A 19,735-nucleotide genomic window follows, 5' to 3' on the forward strand; every position below is an offset into this window, starting at 1 on the left:
CTACCATTCACCTAAAGCTACCTACCTTTAAATAATCCTAGGCTCCTCCCTTTCCTTCTTTACCTCATTCAGTCATCAAACCCTACTGCTTCTACTTTTAAAATCTAGTGGAATCTGAGAGCTTGTCAGAAATGCAAACACTCACTCCAGACCTGTAAGAACCCTTGGTAATTCACTTGTGTATTAAAGTTTGAGAAGCATGGGCCTGGGTGCTGATAGCGTCAATAGTTACAAAATCCAAAGAAGGTAGAGCCCAAAAGGCAAACTTGAGGACACTGTAATTAGAACCCCCACTTGAAGTTTTTCTTCCTGTTAAACCTTGGAGTTTTGTAAAGGTAGCAGCATTCCTTAACTAAATGGTCTTCCCAACTTAGGTTTCACCTCCCTCCCATCCTATCCTATACATTGCCCCCTGAGGGAGCTTTCTTCATCTCTACTTGTTTTGTTTCCTCTCCTTTCATCTACTAGAAAGAAGTCCAAATTCCTTACTATGAAATACAAGAGCATTCAAACCCTGACCCCTGCCTATCTTTCACCATTCTTGCGTATCTTCTCTATACCAGAAGTTTACAAACCAGATGAATCACCCAGGCAGTTTGTTTTTTTCTCTTTTAAGCTCCTCAAGTGAGCTAAAAGGCAGTTAGGATTGAGAACCACTGCCTTACGTCTTGAACAAAACTATGTGCCATACTTCCATGGAAAAGCAAAAGCACATCCTAGTGCCTCTGCCTGCTTTCTTCTCATACTTTGCCCTTGTCCTCTGGGATGAATCCATAGGCTTTCTTAACAACTTAACTATCATCTGTTCTATTTTTTTTTTAAGATAAAGAGACTAGTTTTTTTTAAATTAATTAATTAACTTATTTATTTATTTTGGCTGTGTTGGGTCTTTGTTGCCGTGCACGGGCTTTCTCTAGTTGCGGCAAGCAGGGGCTACTCTTCGTTGCAGTATGCGTGCTTCTCATTGCAGTGCCTTCCCTTGTTGCGGAGCATGGGCTCTAGGTGCACTGGCTTCAGTAGTTGTGACGTGTGGGCTCACTAGTTGCAGCACGCAGGCTCTAGGGTGTGTGGGCTTCAGTAGTTGTGGTGCGCGAGCTCTACAGCGCAGGCTCAGTACTTGTGGCGCACGGGTTTAGTTACTCTGTGGCATGTGGGATCTTCCCGGACCAGGGTTCAAACCCGTGTCCCCTGCATTGGCAGGTGGATTCTTAACCACTGCACCACCCGGGAAGTCCCTATCATCTGTTCTTTGAGGGAAGACCTCTCTTTCTCTTCCTTCCCTACCTCTCGCCTGCAGTCAGATGGAATTAGGGGTTTCTTGCTCTTTGCTCCTACAGTACCTTGTGCTTACATCTATATTACAGCACAGCCCACACTGTTTATGAAACAGTTTGTTTGTCCTACTAGACACTGATCTCATGTGAAAGCAGGAATTGTATCCTATTCATCTTTATATTCTCCGTGCTTGGGCACAGAGGCTAGAAGATAATAGATATGTAACAAATGCTTACTGAAAATTTTTGGAGCCTGTTGAATAGACCTAGAGTGATGTAAAGTAAAGCAAAACAAGACCAACACCTTCCTATCTACTAGACGATTTCATTATCAAAAAAACCCCTTTCTGTTTAACAATTCTACATTTAGAAATAAAAGGCAAGTTTAATTCATATATAAACTGCAATGAAAGTTCTCAGTTGAAGTAGATTTAATCAACCCAACAGTGAATATCAGATGCTTTTCACTTTTAATAGTAAAAGGATAGATGAAAACAAGAGGGTTCTGAGTATCTGAAAACAGTATTAAGAAGAGGATAGAAAGCAGGGGGTTATTAGTAGGTTGAAATCTTCATAAATACTAAGAGGAAGTCACAGATAATGTCCAATTGATGAACCAAAAAAGATATGCATATTATTAAAATGTGGAAATAAATACCAGGAAGAAGAGCTAAGAGAATGGAGGGCAGGGTGGGGTAAGGGTGAGTGGTAGAGAACTGCTATTAAAAAATAATAATAATAAACCTTTCAGCACTATTTGTCCATAAAAACAAAAACTGTTATTTGTTAAAATGTGATGGTTCAGGGAATGGATTACCAAAAGAATAAAATGACATCAGCAGACAACGAAATACTACATAAACTTTACTATTAGGTGTACTGGGGAAAACAAGAAGTACTTCTATCCTGCAGCTGTTTACTGCCAACAACTTTATTCATGACTTATATGAATATCTGTATTGTGATGTATATGAAATTTCACCCCAGGGGAGTCCATTAAGGCATCTAGTACAGAAATAAAATCTGGGAATCATTTTCCAGACAAATCACTTCTTAAATGGAAAGACAGACCACCCCCCAAATTTCCTTCTTCAAATTTTAAGGAAAACATATAACCCATAGTCATTTTCAAAATATGCCACTTGACTTAACCATTATTTTGCAAAAATTCCAGATACAGAACACAAAACAGCAAAAGCCAAATAATTTTAAGATTTTTCTATTGTGGCCGCAAATGTCAAAATTTCTACACAAATAAAGCTAAGTATATCCAATGGTTAACCAAATTGTATTTTAGTGCAAATACCATTATGGTCTTTAAAAAAAATTTTTTTTAACCTAAGAACATAGCCAAAAGTGGGCCTTAGAATTCTTTTAAGGGAAGTGGTATTTTCTTACAAACTGATTCTTTTGGAAGAATTCAAATATTGCATCTACAACTCATACTGGGAATATAGATACCTATAAAGAACACAGAAATATATAACCATTACATGTGGTCTAACTTTTACTATGTTTTTCTATTTAAAAAATCTATCAGGAACACTAGATTTGGTGAACAGAAAAGAGAAATATCTAAAATTATTTTATTGCCCTTCATAACATAAAAGCCTATGAAAAGAGGAGGCATTTGAAATTACTATATAGACCCAAATCTGTGGAAGTATCAAGAAATGTTCCAAAATCCAGGAAATATAAAGTGAAAACATTCTTGATATGGTTTTTGAAAAAAATGTACTTTGACAAGATCTAAACCTACAATTTTTAAGGACTTAATGTGTGTTAATTTGATAAAAACTAAACTGTGATAATCTGGTGCTACAGGGGCTACTAACGCTTACCTCAAGGGAACCTACTGCAGATAAAGTCCCGTCACTTGCACAGTCCTTTCAGCTGCCTGCCAGTTGTCTCTGTGGAAGGGAAAGCCTGATGAGTGAGAGCCCTATGCCACACTCCTTTGGAGTGTCAGGGTGCCTGCACAGAACTCCACAAAACTGTCTACCTAGAGATTCCTAGACGCTTTCAATAACACAGGGCTTAAAAAGATGCCACCTTTGATATTCCCCTTCCACTGAACACCAAAACCAAATGCCTAAGAGTTACTGGGTGCTAATGACCTATGGTATTATTATCATGGTGATATATCTATTACTAACCCAAGCAGCAAAAGACTAAAATGGATCAAGTAGAAGTTAACACTGACAGGGAAAATACACACACACACACAAATACACACACACACACAAATACACACACACACACACACATATGTTGAAAAGTAAGTGACAGAACTCCATAATCTGAGAAGAGGAGATATTACAGACTGTATCTGCAAAAAGTGAAGTTGCAGCATCAACAATGAATGCTACCCAAAGAACCTCCTGTCTAAACAGTGTTTAAAATGCCATCAAGAATATCACGCTCAACGTGAACTACACCATGGATCCAAATACCTACTTATAAAATTCCATCTATTTTCTTAGTGGGGAGAGTACGTGGGTGGGGGAGGAGGGGATTTTTCAGATATTTTAAAATATGTAAAGCGAAAACCAACAGCATGAAATCCCACAAGAAATTTCAAAAAGAGAAAAAAAATGTGTTTCTGTATCTCAAAAAGTAAACAAACCTTTACTTAGGACCAAACTAAGAGGGAAGTAGAACAAGAAATAATAGAAAACTGCAAAATACAACGTATTGCAAAACCACGTTCATCTCTTAGAATTATGAACGGCTAGTAACTTAAGAATATCTGTCAATACCATTAATGTACAAGTTCACCTACATAACCAAAGAAACTATATTTTCTTTCTAATGTCCAATACAGTCTTCAGTTTGAATGCTGTGCTTCATAAAACAGAATAAAATGCTCCTACAAAAAACTTAACAAGGATTAACCTTTAGCACAAGTATTAAAGAAGAAAAAAATTAATTAAAAAAAACAGTGATTCCAACTTTTACTTATTAACAGCACCACACTTAAAATGAAGTTACTTACCTCTGATTCTTTGTCACTCAAAGATCCCAAGCTTCCAAAACTGTGATTAGAGCTTTCATTATTTGTTGAGGCCTGTTGAAGATTTTTAAAAAGGTAAAAATTAGGAGTAATTTTAAATGGAACATTTTACAAAGTAAATAATCTGTCTTTATAATTAAAAATAAAATATGATTCCTTTAAATAGGGAAGACGAAGTAAAAATAAGATGCACCAACTTCTTAAAAAACTTAAAACTTCTTGGAAAGTTTTATCGAATCAATAAAATTCTGCTGTGTTTCAGGAACTGACTTGTGTTAGCTGACTTTTTAGAATATCAAATTCAGAAGCAAAGGAAGTGAGATGTTGTTAAGATAAAAAGATCCCTAAAATTACTACCCAATGTATAAAAACTAATGCCTCCTTTAACTGAAAGTATTATTTGTGTTCCTTAATTTTCATCACAATCTTATGAAATTCCATCATATCTCACCCACACCCCTTTGCCTCTTCATATTAACAAACTGGTCAATCTTTGGTTTCTGTTTGTTTGGGTTTAGCCTTTAAAAAAAATCTTTTACTAACTTGACCATTTTAACTGCATCACTCAGAAGAGTGTTTAAATTTCCTTTTCCATATTTTTGAACTGTGACAGTAATGAACTATCACTATGGCGGATAACATTTTCTATGTTTCTAATATGTTTCTATGATGGTTATTACTTTGTCGACTTTTTTGGACCATCAGTACATTAGATCAATGTCTTCCAGGAATGTTTAGACCAGACAGACCATAGCATATATGCCAAAGATGACATATGAATGAACTTCATGTACAAGCAGGCCAGCTGGTATCCGTTTCCCTTCAATTTGTAAGAGTAGCTGCTAATACTACCATTACAAGGTTGCAAGTTAGCCTATAATTACCCTTAGACTGGCTAATTTCCAAACTGATGACTGATACGATACATTGCATATATGTCCAGTGCTATGCTGCACAATGTAAAGGCTATTTTCACCACAAAATAGCAGTTGAACTAAGATTCAAGCACTATTTAGAGGAATTATAATCTAATTAGGGTAAGATTATCAAACTTGAAAAAGAGAACACCATAAACAGCAATTAAGAAGTGATAAATTATAAAGATTCAGGGACAATGGAGGCAGTAGCAACATTTCTGAGCATCCCTAAATCCCCAAACCCACATACAACACTTACAACAAAATTGGGTGACAAGGAAATCTACATAAATCTCCCTAAAACAGCAAGTGGGAACAAATCACCAACAACCATAGAACCTGCATGGTATGAGAAGCAGCAGAAGAAAACAGAGCGTCTCACACATCTGAGAACAGAGACTCCCAAAACAGCTATAACTGGGTTTCTGCATTTTCCTGAAGTCTGAAGGTGGGGCAGTTAGCCTCTATGAACTCTTAAAACTGATCCTTCACTAACAGTGTCACAATGAGGATAAGCTACTGAGCATGGAATCAAAATTGAGCACATTAGGTACAATGAAGATTAAGGAATGAGAAAAGTTGGGAAGGGAGCAAAGCCTTAGAAATCATAGAAAGCAAATGCCACACTTTTGAAGAGTTCCCCAAAACAACAGTAGAGGGAGCTTTTTAAGAAATGCCATCCTAGGGCCTCCCTGGTGGCGCAAGTGGTTGAGAGTCCGCCTGCCGATGCAGGGGATACGGGTTCGTGCCCCGGTCTGGGAGGATCCCATATGCCGCGGAGCGGCTGGGCCCGTGAGCCATGGCCGCTGGGCCTGCGCATCCGGAGCCTGTGCTCCGCAACGGGAGAGGCCACAACAGTGAGAGGCCCGCATACCGCAAAAAAAAAAAAAAAAAAAAAAAAAGAAATGCCATCCTAAACCATAAAAAAGTAAGCAACAGAAAATGATGTAGGTCAATCCTATGGAAATTATAGGGAAAAAAAGAAGAAGATACAGAATTACATCCTGATAATAAAATCATACCAGAAATATATGCCCACGAAATAGGTGAAAATTATAACCAACTACTTCAAAATGAGATAAAAGTCATTACAAAAATGACTCAAGGGCTTCCCTGGTGGCGCAGTGGTTGAGAGTCCGCCTGTTGATGCAGGGGACACAGGTTCGTGCCCCAGTTCCGGGAAGATCCCACATGCCGCAGAGCAGCTGGGCCCATGAGCCATGGCCGCCGAGCCTGCGCGTCCGGAGCCTGTGCTCCACAACGGGAGAGGCCACAGCAGTGAGAGGCCCGCGTACCGCAAAAAAAAAAAAAAAAAAAGACTCAAGACGTGCAAGAACAACATAAATCAGATTTCAAAAAACTCAGAAATAAGGTAACAGAACTCAGGAAAGCATTAGAAATTGAAAAAAATTTTTTTCAGAAATGAAGATTAAGCCTGAATGAACCAAACAGAAAATACATACAACAGATAATGCTTTAAGAGAATGAGAAGGTAAAATGGAGGAACGTTTCGAAATCAAAAGAAATGAAGAGATTAAAAGGATGAGAGAAAGCAACAACTTAATGAAGTAACAAGGATCCAACATTCAGATAACAGAAGTCTTTAAAGAGCACTACCATAAGAGAATAAATAGTAAAGACTATAATTCAAGAAAACTTTCTTGAAAAAAACAAAAAACAAAACCTGAAACTACTGACCGAAGGAGCACTGTGTACACTTAAGAATTCAGCCCAGAAGGCCAACATCTAACTTTTCAAAGGCAACACTTTATGCCAGAAGAAAACAGAGTAACATATTTCAGATATTCAAGAAAAGAAAATCTGAATTAAGTGTCTTATATTTCGTAAAATTGATTTTTATCACATGGAAGACACAGATAAACTTATCTTAAGGCCAAAAATTGGGAAACACTGGCTCCCATGAGCCCTTCCAAAAGAATCTAGAGAATAAGCGTTAGACAACCAAACTGAATAGCTTCAACCTAAGAATTTATGGCAAGCAATATTATTATTTACTTGTTGATAAAGACTAAATGAGAAGTACAAGGAAGAGAGTATAAAATTTAATGGCTAAATGCATGCAAAGTTGTTAACACAATTTTTTAAAAAACTGTGCTATGGAAATTCATGGAAAGCACAAGCAAAAAATGTTTTAACTATTTTCCATAATCTCTTTGATCACTGTGATAGTACACATTGTTGAGACTGCTGTGTGTGTGAGATATAGAAAGGAGTAAATAAATAGTTATGTGATATTCTAATTCTATCATCTGCTTTATGTCCTTCAGAACCACAATTCTTGGTATAGAAGAAAGAAGATAAAGATGTAAATAAAAACCTTACAGTTCTGATTTGAACTGGAAATATTAATATAAACACATGAGATTTTTACTTTTTAAAACAAACCAAAAAATCCTGCCATGAGTAATAACAGAATACCTCTTATCAGACCAACATTCCCTCAGATAACAATAAATTCTGGAAAAAAATATAAATAACAACTACCTGAAGGCACTTGAGCAGCCAAAAATAGGCAGAATCTGGTTAGGAGACAATATTTGGAAGGAGGAAATAGAACTGGATGGGTTTCCTGTTTTTACAGCTTTTGCCTGAGGGAAGGCCCCTAGATTGAGCTGCACAGAGCAGTTGAAATGTGAATCAAAAGATGCAGTCTTACTGGCTTGAAAAGCAGAGTTTGGAGCTACCACAGCAGCCGAAAAGTGAGAAGGCACATACTGGAAAATAAAGAACCACAAAGAGAGAGAACCACAAAAAACTCTACCCATGTCTCTGACTGGTCACTGTTATATGCAAGAGTGGATCAGACTCTAAGCAGTCCAGGTAAGATTAAAATGACTTAGAGACATCAGCTGCCATCCTTTGTGGGGAGACATAGTTTAGATTTCAGTTCACCCAAGTTAATTGCTTGCTAATACAAATAATAACCAAAATATTAACACTCTCCAGAAAAATACACTAAACCCCAGAGTCACCACAATGTATCATTCACAGTATGCAGGATGTAACAGAAAATTTCTAAGCATATGAAGAAACAAGAAAATGTTACCCATACTCAAGAGAAAAGACAATCAATAGAGACCAACCACAAGGTAACCCAGGTATTGGAATTAACAGACAAAGATCTTAAAGCAGCTACCTGCAAGTTATGTTCAAGACACCAAGGGAAAATAAACTTATAAATAAAGGAACAAATTGTAAATTTCAGCAGAGAAATAAAAATATAAAAAAGAGCCAAATGGAAATAGCAAAACTGAAAAATTCACTTTCTAAAATAAAATATTCACTGTATGGCCTTAACAGCAGAATGGAGAAAGTACTGAAGATAGATCAAAAAATTATTCCAACTAAAAAATAGAGAGAAAAATACTGAAAAGCAGTTGTCTGTTGGACACTATTAAGTAGTCTAACATAAATGAATTTGGAGTCATAGAAGGAGCGAAAAAGGAGCAAAAAAAAAAAATTTTTGAAAAAGCAATAGGAAGAAAATTCTAAACACTGGTGAAAGACGTAAATTTACAGATTGAAGTAGCTCACTGATGTCCCCAAACAGGATAAGTACAAAGAAGATCATACCTAGGTACATCATAGTCAAACTGCTGAAAACCAAAGATTAAAAAAAAACACCTTACCTCATACCTGTTAGAGTGGCTATTATCAAAAAGACAAGAAATAAGAAGTGTTGGCAAGGATGTGGAGACAAGGGAACCCTCCTACACTGCTGGTGGGAATGTATTGGGATGGCCGAAAAGTGCCTTCGGTTTTTAAGTAAAAATAAAAGACACATTTTTCATTTTCACCAAGAACTTTATTGAAAAACGTATTCACCCTTTTGTTCCACTACCTTCTTCCATTTTTCAGGCAACTTCGTAATTCCACCTTCCTGAAACTTTTTATCTTTTTGAGCAAAGAACTGTTCCAGGTGCCTTCTACAGTCTTCCAGGGAACCGAAATTTTTTCCATTAAGACAATTTTGTAAAGACTGAAATAAATGGAAATCCAAAGGTGCAATGTCTGGTGAATACAGAGGGATGAATCAGAACTTCCCAGCCAAGCTGTAACAGTTTTTGCCTGGTTATCAAAGAAACACGTGGTCTTGCATCATCCTGATGGAAGATTATACCTTTTCTATTGACTAGTTCTGGATGCTTTTCGTTGAGTGCTGCTTTCAGCTGGTCTAATTGAGAGCAGTACTTGCTGGAAATAATCATTTGGTTTTCCGGAAGGAGCTCATCACAGAGGACTCCCTTCCAATCCCACCATATACACAACATCACCTTCTTTGGATGAAGACTGGCCTTTGGTGTGGATGGTGGTGGTTCATTTCGCTTGCCCCACAATCTCTTCCTTCCATTCCACATTACCATACAGTATCCACTTTTCATTGCCCGTCACAATTTGTTTTTAAAACGGAACATTTTCATTATGTTTAAGTAGAGACTTGCATGCAGAAATACAGTCAAGAAGGTGTTTTTTCGCTTAACTTATATGGAACCCAAACATCAAAGCGAATAACATAACCAACCTGGTGCAAATGAGTTTCAACACTTGATTTGGATATTTTGAGTATGTCAGCTATCTCCTGCATGGTATAACGCTGACTGTTCTCAATTAATGTCTCTATTTGATCACTATCAACTTCAACTGGTCTACCCGACCGTGGAGCATCACCCAGCAAGAAATCTGCAGCACAAAACTTCGCAAACCATTTTTGACATGTTCAATCAGTCACAGCACCTTCTCCATACACTGCAGAAATCTTTTTTTGCATTTCAGTTGCATTTTTACCTTTCTTGAAACAACAAAGCGTAATAGGCCGAAAATGTTGCTTTTTTTCTTCCATCTTCAGTATTAAAATGGCTACACAAAAATTCACCAATTTTGGTAAGCCTTTTTTAAAAATGCACGTTGATATGACAGCTGTCACATATAATCTAACAAAATTGTTTCTAATGAAGTTAAAGACGACTAACTGCTACTAGAGCCATCTTATGGAGAAAACTGAACGAAACTTTTGGCCAATGCAATAAACTGGTGCAGCCACTATAGAAAACTGTGGAGTTTCCTCAAAAAATTAAAAATAGAACTACCATATGATCTAGCATTTCCATTTCCAAGTGTTTATCTGAAGAAAACAAAAACAGTAACTCAAAATGATATCTGCAACCATAAACAATACCAAAAGACAACCCTCAGAATGGGAGAAAATATTTGCAAATGAAGCAACTGACAAAGGATTAATCTCCAAAATTTACAAACAGCTCATGCAGCTCAATATCAAAAAAACGAACAAACAACCCAATCCAAAAATGGGCAGAAGACCTAAATAGACATTTCTCCAAAGATATACAGACTGCCAACAAACACATGAAAGAATGCTCAACATCATTAATCATTAGAGAAATGCAAATCAAAACGACAATGAGATATCATCTCACACCGGTCAGAATGGCTATCATCAAAAAATCTAGAAACAATAAATGCTGGAGAGGGTGTGGAGAAAAGGGAACATGCTTGCACTGTTGGTGGGAATGTAAATTCTGGAGAAAAGGGAACACTCTTGCACTGTTGGTAGGAATGTAAATTGATACAGCCACTATGGAGAACAGTATGGAGGTTCCTTAAAAAACTAAAAATAGAACTACCATACAACCTAGCAATCCCACTACTGGGCATATAACCTGAGAAAACCAGAATTCAAAGAGTCATGTACCAAAATGTTCATTGCAGCTCTATTTACAATAGCCAGGAGATGGAAACAACCTAAGTGTCCATCAACAGATGAATGGATAAAGAAGATGTGGCACATATATACAATGGAATATTATTCAGCCATAAAAAGAAACGAAACTGAGTTATTTGTAGTGAGGTGGATGGATCTAGAGTCTGTCATACAGAGTGAAGTAAGTCAGAAAGAGAAAAACAGATACCGTATGCTAACACATATATATATAGAATCTAAGGAAAAAAAAAAGGTCATGAAGAACCTAGGGGCAAGATGGGAATAAAGACACAGACCTACTAGAGAATGGACTTGAGGATATGGGGAGGGGGAAGGGTAAGCTGTGACAAAGTGAGAGAGTGTCATGGACATATATACACTACCAAACGTAAAACAGATAGCTAGTGGGAAGCAGCTGCATAGCACAGGGAGATCAGCTCGGTGCTTTGTGACCACCTAGAGGGGTGGGAAAGGGAGGGTGGGAGGGAGGGAGACGCAAGAGGGAAGAGATATGGGAACATATGTATATGTATAACTGATTCACTTTGTTATAAAGCAGAAACTAACACACCATTGTAAAGCAATTATACTCCAATAAAGATGTTAAAAAAGAAAAAAAAACAATGGGAAAAAATGATATCCACACCCCAATGTTCACTGCAGCATTATTTACAATAGCCAAGATATGGAAGCAACCTAAGTGTCCATCAATTGATGAATGGATAAAGAAAATGTGGTGTGTGTGTGTGTGTGTGTGGGGGGGGTGTGTGTGTGTGTGTGTATATATATATATGAATACATATATATGAATACTATTCAGCCATTAAAAAAGGGAAATCTTGCCATTTTCGACGACATGGATGGTCCTAGAGGACATTATGCTAAGTGAAATAAGTCAAAGAAAGACAAATACCTTCTGATCTCACTTATTTGTGGAATCTCCAAAAACAACAAACAGAAAAAACCCCAAGCTCATGGATACAGAGAAGAGACTGGTGATTGCTGGCGGAGGGGGGGTCGGGGGGTGGGTAGAGGGGAGAAATGGATAAAAGGGGTCAACAGGTACAAACTCCCAGTTATAAAATAAGTAAGTCTTGGGGATGTAACACACAGCATGGCAACGATAGTTAATAATACTGTATTTGCATATTTGGAAATTGCTGAGAGTAAATCTTAAAAGTCCTCATCACAAGGAAAAAAACTGTAACCAAGTATGGATGTTAACTAGGCTGTGGTAATCACTTTGCAACATATATAAATATGGAACCATTATGCTATACACATGTAATCTAATCTTACATGTAATGTACTCTTAAATGTCACCTATACCTCATTAAAAAATTTATGATTTTTTTTAAAAAAGAAAAAAATCTTGAAGGCAGCCAGAGAAAGATAACATATTACATTCATGAGAACAGAAAAGGATATGACTGATGGTTAGCTTGTCATAATAGATATTGGAGGTCAGATCTCATCTCTGGAAAAGGTGAGCCAAGAGAACCCTGGACTGAGACACATAAGGCACAGCTGAGGAAAGAGACGACTGTAAGTGCACGTCTACACACTCAGTGAAGAGACTCTTAGCACCTTCCTGTGCTAAATTCTGGAAAGTCAGCAGCCAAACTTAAACTCTGCAGGCTGGAGAGTACAGAATTTCTCTCTAGGAAAATAAACCATCTCAAGAGACAAGACTCACAGACACCAAGAATCAAAAATCTCTCAGAAAAATGAGCCAGCCAAGTCATCCTACCGTAGTAAGTCCTGCCTACTCAAACAATGCTTCCAATAAGTGTTTCAGTGCCTGAAGTATAGATATGCAAAGCCCAATATCACCAGATGTCTGAAAATTATAAACAAATATTTTTTAAAAACCCATAAGAAAAAGACAACCCAGGGAGCAGGAAAAAAATGCACACAGAACTATTACTAATATCCTAGTGACAGCCAACTACGAAAATGAAACATTTCAAGAACAACCCAAAGGGGCTTTCCCTTGTGGTCCAGTGGTTAAGACTCCACGCTTCCACTGCTGGTTGGGGAACTAAGATCCTGCATGTTGTACAGTGCAGCCAAAAAATAAATAAATAAATAACATTTTTTGTAATTAAAAAAAGAGAACCCCCCCCAAAAAAAAACAATCTGCTGGAAATTAAAAATATGATAGCTGAAACACACAGGAAAAAAAAAAGGATGAATTCAAAGATAAAGTTGAAGAAATCTTCCCAGAAAGAGACCAAAAAACCTCGAAAAAAGAAAACTAGAGAATCAGTCCAAGAGGTACTGCTCCAAATGAGAGTTCCAGAAAAAACAGAAAGAGAAAATTAATGAGCTAAAATTATCAAAGAAATAATTCAAGACTTTTCAAGAAGTGAGAGAGTAGCATGGACATATATACACAACCAAATGTAAAACAGATAGCTAGTGGGAAGCAGCTGCACTGCACAGGGAGATCAGCTCGGTGCTCTGTGACCACCTAGAGGGTTGGGATGGAGATGCAAGAGGGAGGGGATATGGGGATATATGTATACATATAGCTGATTCACTTTGTTATACAGCAGAAACTAACACAACATTGTACAGCAATTATACTCCAATAAAGATGTTTAAAAAAAAAGGAACTGGAAAACATTAGTTTTTGGATTGGAAGGACACACTTTTGAACCAAGCACACTGGTTCAATGAAGATCCATACCAAGGCACATTATAATAAATAAATTTAAATGCCAAGGATTTGAAGCTTCTAGAGAAGACTAAACAGGAATACCTACAAAGGATCAGGAATGAGAATGGCACTGGAGTGCTCAGGAGTAACACTGGAAGCTAGAAAGCAATGGAACAATGCCTTCAAAATTCTGTTAAAATGATTTCCAAACTACAATTCTACACCCAAACTAACAACCAAGTGGGAAGAGGAGAATATGCAAGGTCTCAAAAATCTGACTACTCATTTACCTTTTCTCAGGAAGTAACTAGAGAATGTGCTCCACCAAAACAAAAGAATAAACCAAGAAAGAGGAAAATATGGCATACAAGAAACAGGAGCTCAAACACGGGACACACACAAAAGGAATTTCCATGATGATAAAGAAGAGGGATTCCAGGATGACAAGGCACCCAGAAGAAACAGAGTAACTAGCCTAGGTAAGAATGGAAGAATGGAAGATTTCAGGGGTATGTCTACAGAAATATAAGAATAAAATAAATAAATTTATATTTGAAAATGAGAGGTTTACACACCTCTGCTGGAGACTAATGGATGCTTACACTGAACACTAACAAACTAAATCAACTAAATCAACTCTAGGAAAAACAAAAAGTTGTACAAAAGAAGAAACGTAATCATGGAATCTCACAGCTGTGAATAAAATTTATAGTCATAACATAAACAATGAAATAATGACCTAACCCAAAACTAAAATATTTCTAAATCAGGATAGGGTCAGGGAAGTTTTGAGTATTTCTACAGGGGTAGAGGGTTGGATCATTTAAGAGTTAACGCCTCGGGGCTTCTCTGGTGGCCCAGTTGTTGAGAGTCTGCCTGCCAATGCAGGGGACACAGGTTTGTGCCCCGGTCCGGGAGGATCCCACGTGCCGCAGAGTGGCTGGGCCCGTGAGCCATGGCCGCTGAGCCTGCACGTCCGGAGCCTGTGCTCCGCAATGGGGGAGGCCACAGCAGTGAGAGGCCCGCGTACAGCAAAAAAAAAAAAAAAAAAAAAAAAAAAAAAGAGTTAACGCCTCATCTTCTATAACAGGAAGTCAATATCTAAAACTGAAAAAAAAAAGATAAAGAACTACAATAGTCTTACTTAGAAATACAGACACAAATAAAACAAAACATATATAGTATAATAAAAAGCTACAGGTGAGGACTGCCTCTATGAAGAATAAATGTAGGGTTAAAAGAATGGGGCATGCTTCTACTAATTTTCATTATAGGCTTGGTAGGACAAGTTGGCTTTTAAAACTCTGACCATGGATTGTGTGTCATTTCCTTCTTGATCTGTAGGAATTCTTTACATATCCTTGGTATGAATCCTCTATGACTTGGCCTTTTCACTCATACATTGGTATCATTTGAACACAGTTTCATTTATCAAATGGTTTCCTTTATGGCTAGAGCCTTTTGTGACCTATTTATGAAATCTGTCATTATTCTTATTAAAGCTTTATTATTTTTCATATCTAGATCTACAGTCACTTGGAATTGATTTTTCTATCATGGCAAGAAATGAAGGTCGAGTTGTTGTTTTTTCCCAATGTGGATATCCAATTGATCATCATCTATTATAAAAGACGACACTGTCCCCACCATACTGCTGTGTCACCTCTGTCATACATTGAGTTACTATATATGAACGGCTCTGCTGCTGGACTCTATTCTGTTCCACTGGTCTATTTTTCTTTCCTGTGTCAATATCACAGTGATGTAGTTCTACTCCTTGGTACACAACTAAGAGAACTGAAAACATATGTCTACACAAAAACTTGTATCAGAGTGTTCACAGCAGCATTATTCATGTCAAAAATGGAAACAACCCAAATGTCCACCAACTGATGAATGGATATACAAAATGTGACACACATCAATACAATGAAACATTCAGTCATAAAAAGAAATGAAGGGGCCTCCCTGGTGGCGCAGTGGTTGAGAGTCCGCCTGCCGATGCAGGGGATGCGGGTTCGTGCCCCGGTCTGGGAGGATCCCACATGCCGCGGAGCGGCTGGGCCCGTGAGCCATGGCCGCTGGGCCTGCGCGTCCGGAGCCTGTGCTCTGCAACGGGAGAGGCCACAACAGTGAGAGGCCCGCATACCACAAAAAAAAAAAAAAAAAAAAAAAAGAAATGAAGTATTAATACATACTACAACATTCATGAACCTTGAAAATATGCCAGGTGAAAAAAGGCAGACACAAAATGCTATGTACTATGATTCCATTTATATGAAATGTTCAGAAGAGAAAAATCCAGAGACAGAAAGTAGACTAGTGGTTGCCAGGGGGTGAAGTGTAGGGTAGGAAAGCAGGGGAATGAGGAGCTGCTGTGAATGTTTATAAGACTTCTTTTTGGGGTGATAAAAATATTCTGGAATTAGTGGTGATGGCTGCACAGCTTTGTGATATACCAGAAACCACTGAAAAATACACCTTAAAAGGGTCAATTTTATGGTACGTGAATTATATCTCAATACAAAAAGTTTCAAGTTATTGAGGAAAAGGGAGCACAGCTGGGAGGGAGTGTGACAAAATTTAGTACATAATCATTTATACATTCAGACATACAGTATGTGCACATGCAAGCACACACAGACTTCTGAAGCCTTCAAAGCGAGAACAGAGTTGTGTTTTTTTTTTGCAAACATTCATGAGACATTTTTTAAAATATAAAAGCAACACAGGCACATAGAAAAAATTTCATTACAGAAATATAAATATTTTCCTCCCGCATTAGTCCTACTATTCAGAGGCAACAACTTCTTTTTTTAATTTAACTTAATCTAATTAAATTATTAATTTATTTCTTATATTTGGCTGCGTTGGGTCTTCATTGCTGCGCACGGGCTTTCTCTAGTTGCGGCGAGTGGGGGCTACTCTTCCTTGCAGTGCGCGGGCTTCTCATTGCGGTGGCTTCTCTTTGTTGTGGAGCACAGGCTCTAGGCGCGTGGGCTTCAGTAGTTGTGGCACTCAGGCTCAGTAATTGTGGTTCACAGGCTCTAGAGCGCAGGCTCAGTAGCTGTGGCGCACGGGCTTAGCTGCTCTGCGGCATGTGGGATGCTCCCGAACCAGGGCTCGAACCCATGTCCCCTGTATTGGCAGGTGGATTCTTTTTTTTTTTTTTTTCCGGTACGCGGGCCTCTCACTGTTGTGGCCTCTCCCGTTGTGGAACACAGGCTCTGGACGCGCAGGCTCAGTGGCCATGGCTCACGGGCCTAGCTGCTCCACGGCATGTGGGATCTTCCCGGACCAGGACACGAACCTGCATCCCCTGCATCGGCAGGCAGATTCTCAACCACTGTGCCACCAGCGAAAGTCCGAGAGGCAACCACTTTTTAAAAAATTTGTTTTTAATTAAAATTTTCAATAGGTAATGCAAACAAACTACTTCAGTTCATTTCTTATCATCTTTCTAAGGCTGTATGTCTACACTAACAAATTAAATATACGTTCATTGATTCCTCTGTTCTTACTCAAAAGATAACGTTATGGGGCTTCCCTGGTGGCGCAGTGGTTGAGAGTCCACCTGCCGATGCAGGGGACATGGGTTCGTGCCCCTGTCCGGGAAGATCCCACATGCCGCGGAGCGGCTGGGCCCGTGAGCCATGGCCACTGAGCCTGCGTGTCCGCAGCCTGTGCTCCGCAGCGGGAGAGGCCACAACTGTGAGAGGCCTGTGTACCACAAAAAAAAAAAAAAAAAAAAAAAAAAGATAACGTTATGCAGACTGTCCCACATTGCTTTCTTTTATGTTGGAAAAATTCCAAATCAACACATAGATAGCTTCTTCATTCCCCTTTTCCTTTGCTACTTCCTTTCTTTCAAACAGGTGCAGAGTATTCCACTGGATGTACTACATTTCAATAATTCTTTATTGACCTTGCCATAAAACACGAAGAATTTAGCTCACTGGCATCACAACTTCCCCTTCTTCCTGATATATTTTTTTTTTCAAATCTTCAGTTACTTTCACTTCAAATAATAAACTTTTTTTTTTTTTTTTTGGCAGTACGTGGGCCTCTCACTGTTGTGGCCTCTCCCGTTGCGAAGCACAGGCTCCGGACGCGCAGGCTCAGCGGCCATGGCTCACGGGCCCAGCCGCTCCGTGGCACGTGGGATCTTCCTGGACCGGGGCACGAACCCATGTCCCCTGCATTGGCAGGCGGACTCTCAACCACTGCGCCACCAGGGAAGTCCTAAACAAACTTTTTTATTCTTTAACTTTAAACTGTGTATGACTCCTTAATATGTAAAATAAAATACATCTTTACATTTCCTCCTTCTCCCAACAGGATAGCTACACTATAACTTTACATCAGTACAATTTATAACATTTACGTCCTATCTGTATTCCTGCAACAGAGCCAAAACTCATGCCACAAGGATCTGTGGCAAGTACAATAAACAGGTGAAGTAGGCTTGGGATAAGAGAAAAGAAGTGGCATATGATAGAATAACAGTTCTTTCTCTTCCAATTTTTGTTATCAGCTATGAACACTGAATTAGCAAATGGTGAATCCTTGATGCTAAGGGAAATACAGGATTAGGTTCCTGTAAGCTTCTCATCACAAGTTCATCAACCGATCAACACAAAACCTTATTTTGTTTTTTGTTTTTATATATATATATATATCTTGGCTGTGCTGGGTCTCCACTGCGGGCTTCTCTCTAGTTGCGGCATGCGTGCTGTCTAGTTGTGGCACACAGGTTTACTTGCCACGCAGCGTGTGGGATCTTAGTTCCCCGACCAAGGATCGAACCCACGTCCCCTGCACTGGAAGGCAGATTCTCAACCACTGGACCACCAGGGAAGTCCCCATAACCTTGTTTTATATAAAAGTGTGTTTCTGTTTAAAGACCCCTTGTTTAATATGTACTGTCAATTCATTCACATTGAATTCATGGCCAACAACACTGTAACTCATGCCTGAATGAAGCTAATCTGACAAGCATATTTTCCCCCTAAGGCACATCACAGTCTTCTTGTGCTTAGAACACTAGATAACACTTGACTACTACCCTGAGGGGCTATTTTAAACAGTAAAACTACCAAAAAAAAAAAGCACAAAAATGTGAAAAACATGGCATTAAGTAAACTGAGAAAAGAATACTTGTTTACAGTATGAGAGCTGAAAATGTAGGCAGAGTGTCATTTTATTCAGCCTCAGGCGACTCAAATTTTTCACCACTCTGCATATGCACAGGCCTGTGAATGACCAGCAAAAGCAATGTAAGTATTGGTTTTGAAGTTACAAATAAGTTGAATAAAGAGTATTGACTGTATGTATCTATCAAATCAAGCTTATAATCATATTGTGCATATCCTGTATAGCCTTGCTCTTTTATATATGTTTGAACAGTCAAAATCCAGAAGAATTATATTAAAATCCCTCAATATAGCTGTATTTTAATAAATTTACCATGTATTTTTAAAACTGTTTGCTATATAAAAGTTTATAGCTGTCATATCTTTTTTATGGATGCTTAGTCCTTAAAAAGTATCTACCTTTGTTTCATTCAGGCTTTTGGTTTTGAAGACTGTTTCATTTGATACTCATTCATACATTCAAAAATAATTATTCAGGGCCTTAGTATTGTTGTAGATGCTAGGGATATAGCAGTGGAAAAAAAAAAAGACTTTGGGCTTCCCTGGTGGCGCAGTGGTTGAGAGTCCGCCTGCCGATGCAGGGGACACGGGTTCGTGCCCCGGTCCAAGAGGATCCCACATGCCGCGGAGCGGCTGGGCCCGCGAGCCATGGCCGCTGGGCCTGCGCGTCCGGAGCCTGTGCTCCGCAACGGGAGAGGCCACAACAGTGAGAGGCCCGCGTACCAAAAAAAAAAAAAAAAGACTTAGGTCCAAGTGCTCATGAAGTTTACGTTACAAGAAGGGAAACAGACAATAAACAAACATATATTTAGTAATATATAAGGAATCAATAAGTACTTTAAAAAAAACTAAGTAGAGAAAGGGAGAGTGGTATAGGTATCATACCTATACATAGAGCAGTCAAAGAATGCCGCTCTAAAGAGGTGACATTTGAGCAGAAGCTTGAATGCAGTGAGAGACAAGTGTGTTTGAGGCA

At 38.6% G+C, this 19,735-nt stretch overlaps 1 protein-coding gene across 2 annotated transcripts in view; it reads right to left on the minus strand.

Moving 5' to 3' along the window:
- The window catches only part of TLK1 (tousled like kinase 1), a 164,695-nt gene that overhangs the window by 87,124 nt on the left and 57,836 nt on the right, over positions 1-19,735 (minus strand). The window contains exon 1 of one of the 2 annotated variants that reach the window (XM_060106245.1): positions 3,116-3,132. Coding sequence is in view for 1 of the 2 variants with exons in the window: in XM_060106244.1 (XP_059962227.1) it covers positions 4,270-4,341 (72 nt within the window). In the remaining variant the exon portion in view is untranslated. Of the gene's footprint in view, positions 1-3,115; positions 3,133-4,269; positions 4,342-19,735 lie in introns of those variants that run through there. The other variant, XM_060106244.1, reaches the window with a different exon arrangement.

The sequence above is a fragment of the Mesoplodon densirostris genome, chromosome 8 (assembly GCF_025265405.1).
Source record: "Mesoplodon densirostris isolate mMesDen1 chromosome 8, mMesDen1 primary haplotype, whole genome shotgun sequence".
NCBI classification, from domain to species: Eukaryota; Metazoa; Chordata; class Mammalia; order Artiodactyla; family Ziphiidae; genus Mesoplodon; species Mesoplodon densirostris.